This window comes from Fistularia commersonii, chromosome 28, assembly GCF_037954325.1.
Source record: "Fistularia commersonii isolate RoL2024-O1a breed Wild chromosome 28, RoL_Fcom_v1.0, whole genome shotgun sequence".
In the NCBI taxonomy this organism is placed as follows: domain Eukaryota; kingdom Metazoa; phylum Chordata; class Actinopteri; order Syngnathiformes; family Fistulariidae; genus Fistularia; species Fistularia commersonii.
Window position 1 is genome coordinate 10,489,236 of NC_141311.1, and position 15,050 is coordinate 10,504,285.

Genomic DNA, 15,050 nt, shown 5'->3' on the forward strand with positions numbered 1-15,050 from the left:
GCATTACACATCTCCCAATCAATAAAAAAAACAATAAGTAAAGGGGGGGAAAAGGAAAAACATAAATGCTCGTAATATTATTATGTTTTAACTTTTAATTTGATTTGTTATTATTTAAACTGTTTTCCTCGTGTATTCCCCTCCTGGACCCCATCCAGTGAGGATCTGTTCACACCTGACCAGAGGTGTCAACATTCCCATATGACCGCGATCACGCCCCCCCAACCCCCCACCTTTTTTTCCGGGTGTGTTTACAAACAAGTGACCCGGAGACGGCGTGGTCGCCCCCGCCCGACGTGACCCGCCTTCCAGGCGTGCGGGGTGTCCAGCTCGGGGCGGGATGCATCCCGGCCGGATCGGACCCGCCGGTGACCGAAGGGTCGCCGGATGAAACGGATAACTGATTCCGGGCCCGTCTGAAGGAACACAGATCCACCTCATGGCTGAGGGACAGGGCGCTGCAGGGGGAGCGGCGCCGACGACCCGGCCTGGATCGTGGAACGGACGCGATGGCGCTGTGGCGACGTGGACGCAAATCGCGCGCCCGGAACCCGGCCGTTTTGGCTATTTAGCGGTTAAAATCGACGATTTATCGGTGACAGATGCACGAGATTTCCGATGAGCGAAAATCGTAGATTTGGATAATTACCGCGGGTTCTTTGCGGGGTTAAGTGGCCCCGCTCTTTCCGTGTGCGCCAAAAGACGCGCCGCTACTTTGCGCTCACCGGCGGCGTATGCACGTCCTGGTGCTGCGCTGCAACCGAACGTGACAGTACTAGGATTAAGCTACCGTTCTGATTGGTCTCCGTCGCGGGGCCGCATCGCTTGGCGACAGCTCATTGGTCGAAGCCGCTGTCAGTCAACCCTTCTCCGCCCCCTTGCGTCGTTTGGTTGGATCACGCCGCTACCCTTTCTCTCGGCGGTGGGTCGGAGCCGCTGTCCCTGGCCTCGCATGTTCCCCTTCTAAATACCTGTTTTGAATTCGATGCCCCCGTTGTAGATTTGTTCCGTTCGCCTCAGAAGGGTCCCCCCCGCGGTGTTTTTTTTTTTATTCGTCCCCGCTTTTCTCCAGTCCTACCCGAACATGGCTGTGGTGAGCGGGTCGTCTGGGCCGGTCGCGCGGCTCGAGGGCCGTGAATTCGAATACCTGATGAAAAAGCGCTCGGTGACCGTCGGCCGGAACTCGTCCCAGGGCTCCGTGGACGTGAGCATGGGCCACTCCAGCTTCATCTCCCGGCGGCACCTGGAGATATTCACCGCCAGCGACGACGGCGGAGCGGGCAGCGGGGAGTTCTACCTGAGGTGTCTGGGAAAAAACGGGGTGTTTGTTGACGGAGTGTTCCTCCGCCGGGGCGCCCCTCCTCTGCAGCTACCGCGAATGTAAGTTGTCCACATGTGGATGCTAGCGCTAGCCACCGTTCGGCTAAACCTAACAAGTTTTTAATGGCTAGCAAGAAGAGTGGACCACGTGTTTTAGCATGTTAGCAGGGAATCTGCATCATGACCCCCGTGCCTTTTTCTTTGTTGACGTTGTTGCTAGCAACGGTGTTAATTAGCCGCTGCCTTCGGGCCACATTGTGGTTGACTTGTGGCCGCATTCCTCGCCGTCTGCGCCGGGGCTAGTCGGCTTAAACACCCCGAGCTCGCTGTCGGCCGAGGGGACTCAGCAGCTGCCGCTGCTCCTGCTGTAATTGTTGTTGACTTGTGACTCATCTCCTTTACATAACTCTAGCGTTATTTAGCCAAAAAAAAAAAAACATGTATGCCCCCTGACCCGTAAACATCGCGCATCCGTGTCATTAGCTCGCCGTAGCCCGGGCTGGGTTTGTGAATGGAGCGCCCCCCCCTTCCAGCCCGAAACGTAAACAAACCCGAGCGTCTCCGCCCTGCAGAGCCCGTGGACGGCCGGGTTCCATCCCGCCGCCGGCCCGCTGCCACCGGGCATCGACCTCTAGGATTATTAATACAGTTTAAATTCATCGTTACCAGTACAAACTGGAAGCCTGTTTCACCGCACAGTGAAATTCTTATTGTACTGTCCACCGTGAAGCAGGAGAGCTGGACAAAATATAAATAATAAGTATTTCTACGCATGGTGTGGCTCGGAGTATTTGACATTGCACGGTAGCTATGGAAATATCTGAAGAGGTTGGGTAGTTCAAGCAAGAGAAATATTTGACTGAAAATAAATAAAAAAAGAAATACTCATCACCATCTGTGGAGGGTTTGTTCTTTAACCCCAGACTGGTATGTAAGGAAGTGTCAATGTAAGCACACATAAGCTACAACCAGATCATTATTGTTTTCGCTTGTGGTGCTGTTGATCCAGGTGTGACTGAATGTCAGTAGATGTGTTTGCCTGCTCCTGCACATGAGAATATCGGTGTGTGTGCACGTATTACAGATGAGCCAAAAAAACACACCCGACAAGCTGAGAAAGACGGGATTCGGTCCAGAAACTACGCTCCTCTCGCTCCAGATAAAGCAGTGCCGTGTCACATAAACACTGGTGGATAAGAAATTCCCAGTGAGCTGCTCATACCGTTGGTGGGTTATCTGGAGGACCGGACTGTGAGTTCTTGAAAAAGCCCCAAACAAAAAATACCTGACCACTTCTTTGTTTTTGCAGAGGAGGCATGTTGGTCTCTGGGCTGCTGCTGTTCCAGTGTTTTGACCTGTTCATCTTGGTTTTGGATAACAAATTGAGGATTGGTGTTTGTAATGTCTTACAATATCCTATTGTGTGTTTTGATTAAGATTTCTGGAGTTTTGGACATTAGAAATAATTCCTAGGATAGTCATTTTTGTCACAGCAAGTCCTCCGCACAGGGTGGTGGTGGCATGGTGATCCCAGCTGACTGTGGGCGACAGGTGGGACACGCCCTGCTTGGGTCCCCTCCAATTTTACCTGTGCCGCAAACATGAATTGTGCACTCGTAACTGTAAACAGTCAGACCAGACTGAAGGTTGATATGAATTTCTAAAACTGTACACGGAGCTGCAGCAGATCTTTAGGCCTTTGTGATTCCCAAGAGGCTGTTTCCCTCTCTTGACTGGAGTGTGGTGTACCAGCCACTGCCAACACTGTAAGACTTCCCTCAATGTTCTCTGCCATTGCACAATCCCTTAAATTGAAACCCCGTTTCTGCTTTGCACAAAGAGTGAACTTGTTTTGACTTGATACAAGTTCTTTGCAGATGTTGCCATTTTTTTTTTTTTTTTTTTTTTGGTTTGTTTTTTTGCAAAGCACCACTTGCAGCACCCCTTGTGTTATTGAGGTTGATGAGTAAAATCAGTTTCTGAGAGCTGATGTTTTTCATTTTGTTGGCACCTGCTCAGGGGTTTTGAGGCTCTCTCAATGATCAGAGCGACTGTATTTTGAGATTTTTTTTTTCTTAAATCGTCCGTGTGCACTTCCCAGCCAAGCCTGGTCCCACAGGCTTGACAGCAACCCTGCAGCTCGCTGTTTTAGGATAAGAGGGCCTGCCGCTGAACAAACACATCAGCAGCCCGGGAGAAGTGGTGGAGCCACGGCCCAGGGGCCACATGGGTTGTATTCCAGGGATTCTTCTTCAGTGATGTAAACAGACCCAACAGAAGAGAACAGCCATCCCTTCCTCCCTCCCTCCCTCCCTCCCCTATGTTCTCCCACACCCACAAATTCTCAGCAAGCTCTTCCTGTGTCGCTGTCTTCTTTTGTTTACATTCTTGTTTTTTTGCATGGTAGCCGGGTAGGTGGGTGGAGGGGGGTGAAAATAGAGTGAATGTTTATCTGTTGGACAAGCTTTGTTTGTTGGTGCCCTCACGGCCCGGCAGCATAGCAACTGTGTATCTGAGTGCAAGAGTTTATGTCTCATTGTTATCGGGAGGCTTCCATGAATGCAAACATCAAGGGGGCGGGGGGCAGAAAACAACCAGAAAAGGGACAGCTTAATGCAAGTAGTAATTAGTCCATGCCCAGGCTCCGTGGCTGCATGGACAAGCTGCAGCCAGTGACTGGAATCGTGATGTAACAGGAGCAGCAGACCTCTGAAGAGATGCAAGTAAAACTGCACACAGAAGGTATTTAGGAAAAAGTATCTGCGTGGATCTGTGCACTGTGGGCAAAGTGTGTGTGTATGTGTGTGTTTAGGAATAGTCACTACCTAATTGCGCATGCAGAGTTGGCTGCAGCCACAGAGTTGTCATGATGTTCCTGTTTGTCAACCATAGAGGGTTTGAAGGGAAGCTTTGGGGATGTGATTGAACTGCCAACTTTGGTCTTTAAATGTTTGAAAGACACGTTATTTTGAAAGTGTTCCAGCGTCTCTGGCGTTTTTACTCACAGATCCTTTCGTTTCCCCGGCTCTTAAATGATTGTCTCAAGCAGATGTTCGATGGCAAGACATCCCTTCAGTCAGGCAAAAAAAAACTTCTAAAGTGGATTTAGAACTGTGTTAAGACTATTAATTGATTTTTTTAATTTATTTCATTTATTTTTACTTGGACTGATGATGAACAGACATCTGTGCAAACAAGGGAGATCAGGATTAGGCTGGAGGGGGAAAATCCTGAAATTATTTTTTACAAATGGCCAATAGTTTGGTACCCCCTTAGAAAGAAGGAATGATCTCAGTTCTGTTTCTGGAGAAGAACAACCTTTGCAACCCTCTTGCTGATTGGAGGTTTTCAGGAGGAGGAGGGCAAGTCCTGTTAAAGTGTCCCAGGAAACCCGAGGAAACAAAAGTGGTACCAGATTTAAGGGCCATAGCAAAGTGTGGGAAAGCAGCAGTGGTTTCTGACCTGAAGAATCCTTCTTCCTCCTCGGAGGAAAGACAGAACACAAATGGCGGATTAGATGATCGGGCGGCTAATGGGGGATTCTGAAGTAGACGGGGCTGGGCTCGGACCGAGAAGATTACTTCAGAACCCAGTAGTTCTAGTGCAAGGGAAGACAAACCTGAGGGACCCGTCAGTCTCTCCCACGGTCAGACTGGGCGGACGGTGATGGTCACGGTTCCCCAGACCACTTAGGACCGCACCTTCAGGATCCTCGATCATCTTTGGAAACACCTGAAGATGATAACTATTTTGTACTAGATTTTTCACCCTGGACAATGGTGTCAATAATCAGATTATAAATAACTACTTGTTTTCTCAGAGCCAGAAAACACCTTGAGGTCATGCAGTTTTTTCTGCTTCCAATCCACTTCCAATAGTTCTTTTGTTTCCTCCTATAGTGTTGCCATAATCCAATACCGTATGGTGGCGAGCAGTTGCTCTGCACATTTATAGTTTATTAGCATCAGTTATTGATTCAATTTGCGTACCTGAAAGTTCACAGCTCTGCAATGCATTAAGATGAAAAAAAAAAAGACAACACCTAGCGCCAAGCTGTTCCTCAATGTTTTCTTTCTCATGCTTATCCAGAGTGCTTTCTTGTGTGCTGTGTCTATTGAAGCTCCAAAAAGACGACAAAACAGACTTCTCCACAATGGAAATGGGCCAGTGTTCCCAACGCGATCATTTCGGTGATCCATTCTGCAATTCATCTCTCGCAGTCCAAGAGCAGCATCTGGATTTAGCCATTTCGGCATTGGCTTAGGTTCGCTCTGTATATTCCTTAGGCTTAATTAAGTTTTATTGTAGTAATTCAGGGTCTGCTTTGGCCACCATGTAAAACGCTCTTACTGCAAACATTGCAAATGCTTCAGAGCGTTCTTCACTTTCAGTTGTAAAGTAATGCCAAACTAGTGACATCTCAGGTGTTTGTTTAATAGGTTGCGGAACTTAGCATTTGCTTGCCGTAACACCTCTTACCGCAACCGCTGAGACGTCCCGGATACAGAGGGTTTTCTTTCAGCGTAAACTGAACAGGGCATCAACTTTGGGAGAAAAAAAAATCAATTATGTATTTATAGGAGTCGGGAGTATATCCTGCTGCTTCCAATCACATCTGTACGCTAAAAGTAGCAAGTATTAGATGAGTATCTGAACCCCTTGCGATCTGCATGTCTCTGAAACTATATCACCTCTACTTTTAACAAAAAGCTGATCAGGGATTCAGTTGGAGGTTGTGACCACCTATAAGCCAAATTATTGTACAGAGACCTGAACTCATTATGACACAGAACAGAGAAATATATCCTCACACTTCAGAGAAATGCACTTTTCACTCAGTCTTTAAAATGTCAGTTTGGATGTGAAACCGGATGAGAAGGTGTCAGTCAGCCTTCTTTTTAGGGTTTTAACTGAAGTCTCATTTGTGTTTAGCTGCTACATGAATCCCACAGGTTTGCATCAGACTCGGTGTTTTTGCTCTGTTGACTTTGTTTGAAAAGATGTTTGAAGAGGTGGATCTCAGAGGGGCTCCACTTTTTCCTGTCTGCAGGTGCACCTTCCGCTTCCCCAGCACCAACATCAAGATCACTTTCACCGCACTGTCCAGCGGGAAGAAACTGAAGCGGGAAGCACCCGAGTCCCCAGTGAAACCTGTTCAGCCCCAGATCTCTCCTCTGACCATCAACATTCCAGACAACATCGCCCACCTGATGAGCCCGCTGCCGTCGCCCACGGGCACCATCAGGTAGGAGGACCCTCCCCTCGGGCTGGGACTTCCTGATGTGAAAAGGAGTGGTTAAAATAGTGGCCCATGGCCGAGGATTCTGATTTTCAGGCGCAAAACCTGAATTTGTGTTTTTATAGTTTGAGAAAATCTAGAGTGACGTAGGTAACAATTGCCCACTGTTGTCGAGTCTCGGGTTGACTTCATGTCCTGTGGAGGAGCTTCACAGCTGATTGGTTTTCAATTGGTAGAGCTGATTATTGATTGACAGCCCCCTGAGTTTTTCCTATATCACACAGCATGCCCCCCCCCCCCCCTCGTAAAACAGCTGATGAGGATCTTCTTCCCCCCCACAGTGCTGCTAACTCCTGCCCCTCCAGCCCCCGAGGTGCTGGCTCCTCGGGCTACAGGATGGGGGGACGCATGGTCAGCTCTGCAGAGCTGCAGCTCATCAATGACAACTCCCAGCAGGAGAATGACAAAGAGGCCTCAGGGGGGGACAGTCCCAAGGTGAGCCCCGCCCCATCAGCAGGGTTCACCATTGAGTCCTTCCACACTCACCACGTCCACAGAAGTGTTTTTTTTTTTTTCACACACCCCCCCAGGCATAAATGTACCTGAAGGTATCAAGGCTTCACCTAAATAGTGAACCATTTTATTTAAAGAGCCTAAAACATTCCTCCTGGTGCCACGTCCTCCACCAAATGCTGTTTTTTTTTTTTTCTGTCTCACTTCGTTCACAGAGATTATGCTTTAGTGTCCCGGGAACCTAAAATACACACAAAACAAAACTCCTTATGTTGGAACTCTAATTATCTTAGCTGTGCCTCTTCTGACAGACCACACCAGGCTCTGTCAGATGGTCTCTCACACCTGTGGTAGGTTACTGAATAAACCTCACTTAGAATCTGTCGCAGAAAAGATGGAAACGTAAAGAAATAAACCTTAATCAAGTAATGAGATAATGGGGGGTTATCCCGAGACAGACGCCGGGTATTAAAAAGGTCACAGGGGAACAAAGATCATCCGACTTTAAATTAGATTTATACCCAAAACTGCTTCCAACAGCCACCGTCCCATCCATCCAACATCTCTACCCTCTCATCCCGTCTGCATTCAGCAGCCCGACCATCTGTCAGCTCGTCCTGCCCGGCTCTCAGTCCGATAACTTCTGGGTGGACAGATGCGGAGGGCGAGTGGCAGCCGCGCTGCCGATGTCATCCAGATGTCGGTGTTATTTTGACAGTTTTCGGTGTCGTTTGTGCCTCCTCCAGGACGACTCCAAACCGCCGTACTCCTATGCACAGCTGATCGTACAGGCCATCACGCTGGCCCAAGACAAGCAGCTCACCCTGAACGGGATCTACAACCACATCACCAAGAACTATCCATACTACAGAACCGCTGACAAGGGCTGGCAGGTTGGTCATTGGTTGGGACGGACGCGTTCCGCCAGCCGAGTCGGCATGATAATCCCGGGTCGACACGTGGTCCCGATCGCACAGCTGGGGTTAATCCGGTATTGGTTAGTGTTAGTTTCCTTCAAGAGTCAGCCATCACCTACTCTGTCCTGTCCGCATCCCCGTATCCTCCTTGTCGCGTGAGAATCTCCCCCTGCTTTAGCAGACACGCAGATATAATCATTATTATTATTATTGATGTTGTTATTTCGCTGAATTGTACTCTACTCCATGCTAGTGTTTCACAGCTGAAGGAAAGCTTAAAATATTTACTCATGATAGTGTCCCACTAACTAATGCTGGCTGGTAAAAACCTCTTGCAGATCCAGGGATAAGAAGCAGGGAGGAACCGATTCTCCAGAAATGTGTCAGATTTATCCTCCCAGGAAGTCGTGCCTTCCTCTAGTGTGAAAAGGAGGCTACGGAGCGCAAATGAAGGCGTTGTACCTGTTCGTTCCGACAGTCAACCGGCGTCTGTGTTACAGAACTCGATCCGTCACAACCTGTCGCTGAACCGCTACTTCATCAAAGTGGCCCGGTCGCAGGAGGAGCCGGGGAAGGGATCCTTCTGGAGGATAGACCCGTCCTCGGAGGGGAAGCTCATCGAGCAGGCTTTCAGGAAACGAAGGCCCCGAGGGGTCCCCTGCTTCAGAACCCCTCACGGACCCCTGTCCTCCAGGTCTGGACTCTGTTCGCACACAAATTCAGAACCATTCGGAACCACACACAGCATATTCATCCGGCCTGAATGAATAGGGTTTAGACAGGGTCATTGGATTTATATAGGGTTTTTTTTTTGTAAGTTTTCACTAAATTGTTCAGATTCAGGGTCACAGAATCCAGTGTATAGAGAAATAAACAAAAAACCTTTTGTATATTGTCTTGTAAAAGAGTCCTTTTGAAATTCTGGAAAACAAGTAACAAAACAAATAGCATAGTATTCAGGAACCAATGGGCCCACAACTATTGGCCTGGACTTTTTACAAATCAGCTCAGAAAATCCGAAAGCACTTACACCAAATACAAGCAGGATCAATCATCTGAAATTAAACACTTTTTTAATAAACCGAAAACTTGATTGTGAGTAGGAAACACTCATTCAGTAGTGGAGCTACCACCCCTGGAGGCCACGCTGTCATCAGTATCACCTCCAGGTGTAGGGGGTCTCAGATTTGCACTGCGGCCGTTTATTTCGTTCAGTGTCCATTTTAAAAGCAGATGAATTTGCATTTCTTCTGATTTAATTCTCAGCCTTTAACGTGTCTGTTATTTGGCAAATCTCAATTTGCATGTGTGCGTATATAGATTTCATCCGGATTACTAAAATGAGCAGAATTTATCAGTTAAATATCAATAGTGTATGTTGAAAACAAAAAATCAATTTTTATTTTAGAAGAGGATATACGTATGCATATATACACTTTTTTTAATTATTATTATTTTTTTTTATTTCCTTCTCCTCAGGAGTGCACCGGCCTCTCCCAACCACTCAGGGGTGCTGTCCGCTCACTCCAGTGGCGTTCAGACGCCCGACAGCCTGTCCAGGGAGGGCTCCCCGGTCCCCCTGGAGCTGGAGACCTCCTCGGCTCCGGCCCCGGCCGCTACTGTGGTGCAGCCCAAACTGGCGGTCATCCAAGAAGCACGCTTTGCACAAAACACACCCGGTTAGTGTGACTGTGGGGGTTGAGTGACAATCCCAGTGGATGACACCAGGAAATAGTTGCACAGGCTGAATCCGTGTGGATCGGTAGGTCAAATGAAGGATGTTCCCTCTGCAGGCTCGCCGGTCAGCAGCCAGCCAGTCCTCATCGCCGTGCAGGGCCAGTTAGCTCAGAGCATCAAGCCCGTGACCTACACCATGGCGTCCCCCGTCACCGCCAGCGCCCCCCAGCCTGCTGTCCAGACGGTGCACGTCCTGCAGCAGATCCCCGCCGGGTCCCTCAGCCCCGCCGCCGTCATCGCCCAGCCCGCCACCATCATCGCCAAGAGTGAGCCGCAGGAGAACGGAGAGCATGCAGAAGTCAAAGGTGAGCCTGATGATTGTTTTTCATCTAGGAATGATCCAGGAGGGAAGTATGTCCTCCTCAGAATTAGAACTGGCATTTATGCCTGCATTTATGCGGTCGGGTCTTCCATGCTGTGAGACAGCACACTGGACGATGTCTAAATGGGTTTATGCACATCATTAAAAATTGTTAAAAGTCATTTAATAGATTTTGCAAAGATGAAGGCCTCGAAAGGCATCAAATTCAAAGTCGAGAGGCATTAAAAAATTAAATGCACTTGATGGGGCGAGAACATCTTTAATCGTAATTTGTTTTGATTAGGTTATTTTAACATTTAGTCATTTCAATTGGAATAATGTGATGATCAGTGGTGATTGACAGGCGGAACCCTTTAATTGGCTGTTTTTTACGGCCGCTGCTCTGACTGTGCACAAAGTTGCAAGTGTTGTGTCGGGAAAATGGGAAAGTGTAACTCTCAACAAAAGTGGATGGACGAAGGATTGTTCTGAGGCTGGTTGGATCCTGTCGTCGAAAAAAAGGGGTGAGGCCTTTTATAGCGTGTGCAGAAAAACTTTAAAACTTAGATCTTTAAACTTTTTTTTTTCACCGGGACCAGCAAAGCGACTTTTCCCGTCGGCAACGCAAAAGGTGGGAGGTCGAGCCACCTGCAGGGAGGTGCTCTGGGGTACAAACACCTCAGCGCAGCACCACTCGTCCCCGTAAAAGGACGATGTCGCTTAGCTGTCTTGAGACAATTTTCCGACTGATATTGCTAAATCTTTTACAAGTAGAAAGGGCAAAACAAGCTTCAATATGACATTTGGACACGATCATACTTTAAACGATCTGATTTCCACGGTGAAGTGGAGTCATGCAACATAATTGAACAAACTGTTGAGGCCCAGAGACTAGTCTGTGACCAGGTCAGAGCATCTCGGGGTGTTCCTCACAAAAACACTTCTGTAGCCTCGGGAAAAAACACAGGATGTACCTTGATGAAGGGAGAGGATACAATGCGTGGACTTAAAAAAGAAATGAAGAGCTGGAAGCACTGAGAAAGTAAAAGACAGAGGTGTGCGCTAGCCTTTAGGAGGACGCTGATGAACTTTCGGAGAAAGATGAAAACCATTCAGGCAGTGCACTCGTGTTTCAAATGATCACCAAGTCAAATACTCTGAAGAGGGAGGACTTATGCCTTGAACTGAACAACATTGAGACAGAGTAGGAGAAAAAGGAAACACTAAGAAGTACGCACGGACAATCATACACAAAGCTAAATCCATGCGCTCATTTAGTTCCATTGTCACTCGGAAGGTCATATGTACTTATCTGTTACCGTGCGCAAAATATTTGCGACGTAAATGACGTAAATATAGTATCTGCAGTTAGACATGAGCATTAAATTCATTTAAAGTGGCATTAAAAAGCATCCAATTAGATGAGCAGAAACCCTGTGTAATCACATGACCAAACAAGGCCTGCAGTGCGTCTATTAAGCTGGGAAACCTTTTGAACTGTGACCTGTTTCGAACCTCCGTTTCACCTGCGGAGTGTGAGTGCGTGTCACCATATGAACCCGGTGTCGACGTTTCGTTCCTCACCCCCAGTCAAAGTGGAGACGGTCCCCACCATCACCTCCATAGGGGCCTCCAGCCGCATCATCCAGACCTCCCAGTCCGCCACACCGCTGCAGACTGTCACTATCCTGCAGCAGGCCCCCGTTGGCCAGCACCAGCTGCCAATCAAAGCCATCGTGCAGAACGGCACCCACGGCATTACCGCCGCCCTGCAGGGAGCACCTAGCTCAGGTGAGACCCCACCTGAACTCAGCAACTGCGATACGTCATTCCGTCATTCGTGTGCTTGTTTGACTTATAACCCCTTGCCCTGTGAAAATGGCGTCCCCCGCAGCAGCAGCAGCAGCAGCAGCAGTCGCGTTGTAGCGCAGCAGGCCTCCCGGATCGCTAACACCTCCCTGTTTGTGTTCCCCCCCCCAGCTCCGGCCGTGGCGAGCCCCCTTCACCTGCTGGCCGACCACGCCTCCGCCTCCCCCTCCCTCCCCACCAAACGCCAGAATGGCGACCAGGCAGCCGGGGGGCAGCCCGACGCCAAGCGCATCAAATCGGAGGAGGAGGCGGCGTCGACCCCAGCAGACTCATCGGCAGCTAACGACCACCTCAACTAGTCTGTGCAAGAAAAGGAGAAAAAAAAAAAAAAACAACACACCACCACCCCACCACCCCCTCTCCCTCCCTCCATGGTTTCTCCCTTCCCTCCCTATCGTTTCTTTTATTTGTCCCGCTTCTATCGCCGACGTCCAAGGTGCCAAACGGAGAGGATTTTCATTTTTAAGTTTGGGTTTTCAGTTTCCAAGAGCGACGAAAAAGTAAAAGGAACACCCCCCCACCCCCCTTAAAGACTGGAACAAGGGTGAAGATTCATCAAATGGGGCAAAGAGAAACTGGAAGGTTCCGCCTGTGAGCGTCCCAGGAGAGACTGATCAAAGACCACAGGAAGCCTTAACTCGAGAAAAAAAAAAAAAAAAAAAAAATTAACCCGTAAGAGCTGACCTTTGACCTCAAGCGATCCGCGGGGAGAGGCCCTGGCCTAGCCGGGGCTGGACGCCGCCTTACCTCAGAGCAGAAAGGAGCCTCCAGCTGCGGATCATGTGACCAAACCGGGCGTCTCGAAGCAAAGCAGACGTCCGCAGGTTGAGAAAGGGATCAACTCGACGTTCCTGAACCTCCGGCAGCTAGCCATTCACAATACTGACCTTCCTTTACCGCAGCTGTACGTAGATATGCAGTATTTTGTTGTTCAAAAAAATGTGGAGCATAGGATTTTTTTTATGTATTTTCACTTAAATAGTTAAAAGAAAAAAAAGTAATAATTTAATGAAACGTACAAATCGGCAATGTCGGTGACATTTCAGTGACTAATTTAGAAAATCTCACCTTTTGTTCCTCTTTTGTTTCGTTTTTTTTTTTTTTTTTTTTTTTTTTTAAAACGTGGGCCTCCCCTATCGTTCTGTGAAACTGTAGTCCCCTCCCCCCCCCTCATCTAACATATCCATTTCAGGTCGGTCGGTCGTACCTACATATTTTTAATACTTGGACAGATAACGATACGAGCGTATGAACCCTTTGCGTCTCCAGACGCTGAGGTCTGCATGTCCTGACAGCCCAGAGGTTTTTTTTCCCACTGTAAATCAAAAAAAAAAAAAACCTGCACTTGATTAAATGTTTGTATTTTCATTTCCCCCTATTTCTTTCGGTTTTGTCCTCCTCCTCCTCCTCCCATCAGCTGTGTTGACGTTGTGGTGTTGGCAACCCCCCCTCCCCTTTACCCCCTTTGGCTTGATTATTTTTACCCTGTTCTGGCGACCTGGCAAGTCTGATTGTACACGTTCCAAACAATAGTAAAAAAAAAAATCTTGATGTTTGTTCTGCATCGGTGGAGAAATGCTTTTTTTAATAAATTAATTTAAAGCCCTGCTCCTTTTTTTGTCCCCTCAGTATCAGGAGAGGCATTAAACTTTACTCCACCAGGGGGCAGTGTAGGAACAACTTTTAATATACGAGCGACGTCAATTTATTAGGATACATCAGTAGTCACGCCCAGAATCACAGAAGACCCTTAAGAATAAAAGCCCCAGACAAAGCTGTCATGTAAAATATCGTCACTCTCTCCTAAAAAACGTGCCTGCACGTTTTTCAGAAAACAAAAAATCTGAGTCATATGTTGAATAAGGACTTGATTTGATCAAAAAATGACTTCGGCCAATTATTTCAAAAGGAGTGACTATCAGATCGTGGAGCCTGAAGACTGTAATACTTAACTGCAGGTGAACGCTCATCCTGTTTTAACACTGCCTCAATCATTTTTCGGTATTTAAATACAACCTTCATAATGCTTGAAACTGCATCAGAAAATGCTTAAAAGTTAATTTTCACAGAAGTTCACCCATTAATTTGAAAATGGGGATGAGAGTAGGTCGGTTTCAGAAATGTCACTGGACCGTCCACCGCCGATCTCAGCTGAGACACGGGGATCCTTTTTTTCCTTCCACTAAAACAGCTTTTTTTTTTTTAATTTAAAGCTTCTCCCGTCGATGTAAATAGACATCTAAGGATTCACGGCTTCCCCTGTAACCAAAGAAATCGAGACCTCGTGTTCTTTTTTTTTTTTTTTGTTTGTTTTTTTCCCCCAGTCCGTTTGCCACCCGCTGTGTCGTAGTTGGATAGTTTCACCGCTAGGAGCTGATGATGACATCATCAGCCTGTGACAACAGAGGAGAGAACCCCAAATCGTGTCTTGTCTCCGGGTGGAGCAGATGGGCTCCCAGACACCACGACAGACGTCGGCGTCATTGACAAGCGGATGGGCAGAATCTGGGTCGGCGGATGAGAAGACCTGGCGTTTGCCGGCGACCGCAACCCCAGCCAGATGTTTAACACGTCGGGATTCTGAGCTGCTGCAAAAACGGCATATGTAAAACCCGCGCATTGTTTGTCCCCGTCAAATATTACAGGCATGTGAATAACGCACAACAAATAAAACGCTTACGTAAGAGTAATTACGCAAGGTAGTTCAAACCCAATTGGCCCGCTAGACTTTTCTAATGCCCTCACATATGCCACGCCATGATGATGATACCTCATGTTTAAAAGGCGATGTGTCCCACGCCATGTTTCTATTAGCTTCTGTGGCGGTTGTCGTGGTGATCAAGCGGCGAGACGCTGGACTGACCTCCCCGTATTTGTTGTGACGAAGCGCCGGCTGCAGCTCCTTGTCAATGTGACCGAAAGAGTGCAATTCGCACGAAATTCTGCCGTTTGCTAACAAAATTAGCCCCCGTATGCTAGCTGAAGTAGCTACTGTTTCCACATGTCCAAGCTAAGGCCTGACCTCATAAAGGTTGTTTACGTCTTCGCTGTGACTTTCAAGGAAAGAGTGAAATTAAAGAAGATAAAATTAAGCTGCTGGAAATGGCCGCCATGTGATCGTCTTGGCTGACCGCTCGTAGACTCGTCCTGGTTT

At 47.9% G+C, this 15,050-nt stretch overlaps 1 protein-coding gene across 1 annotated transcript; it reads left to right on the forward strand.

The window, feature by feature from the left end:
- Nucleotides 1–911: 911 nt before the first annotated feature.
- foxk2b (forkhead box K2b) lies at nt 912–13,504 on the forward strand. Its single transcript, XM_086175522.1, has 9 exons — nt 912–1,380; nt 6,371–6,565; nt 6,901–7,054; nt 7,819–7,965; nt 8,490–8,683; nt 9,469–9,668; nt 9,783–10,031; nt 11,618–11,818; nt 12,008–13,504. Exons 1-9 carry the CDS (start codon nt 1,085–1,087, stop codon nt 12,193–12,195), a joined length of 1,824 nt encoding a protein of 607 aa, XP_086031648.1. The 5' UTR covers nt 912–1,084; the 3' UTR covers nt 12,196–13,504.
- The last annotated feature ends 1,546 nt before the right edge of the window (nt 13,505–15,050 follow it).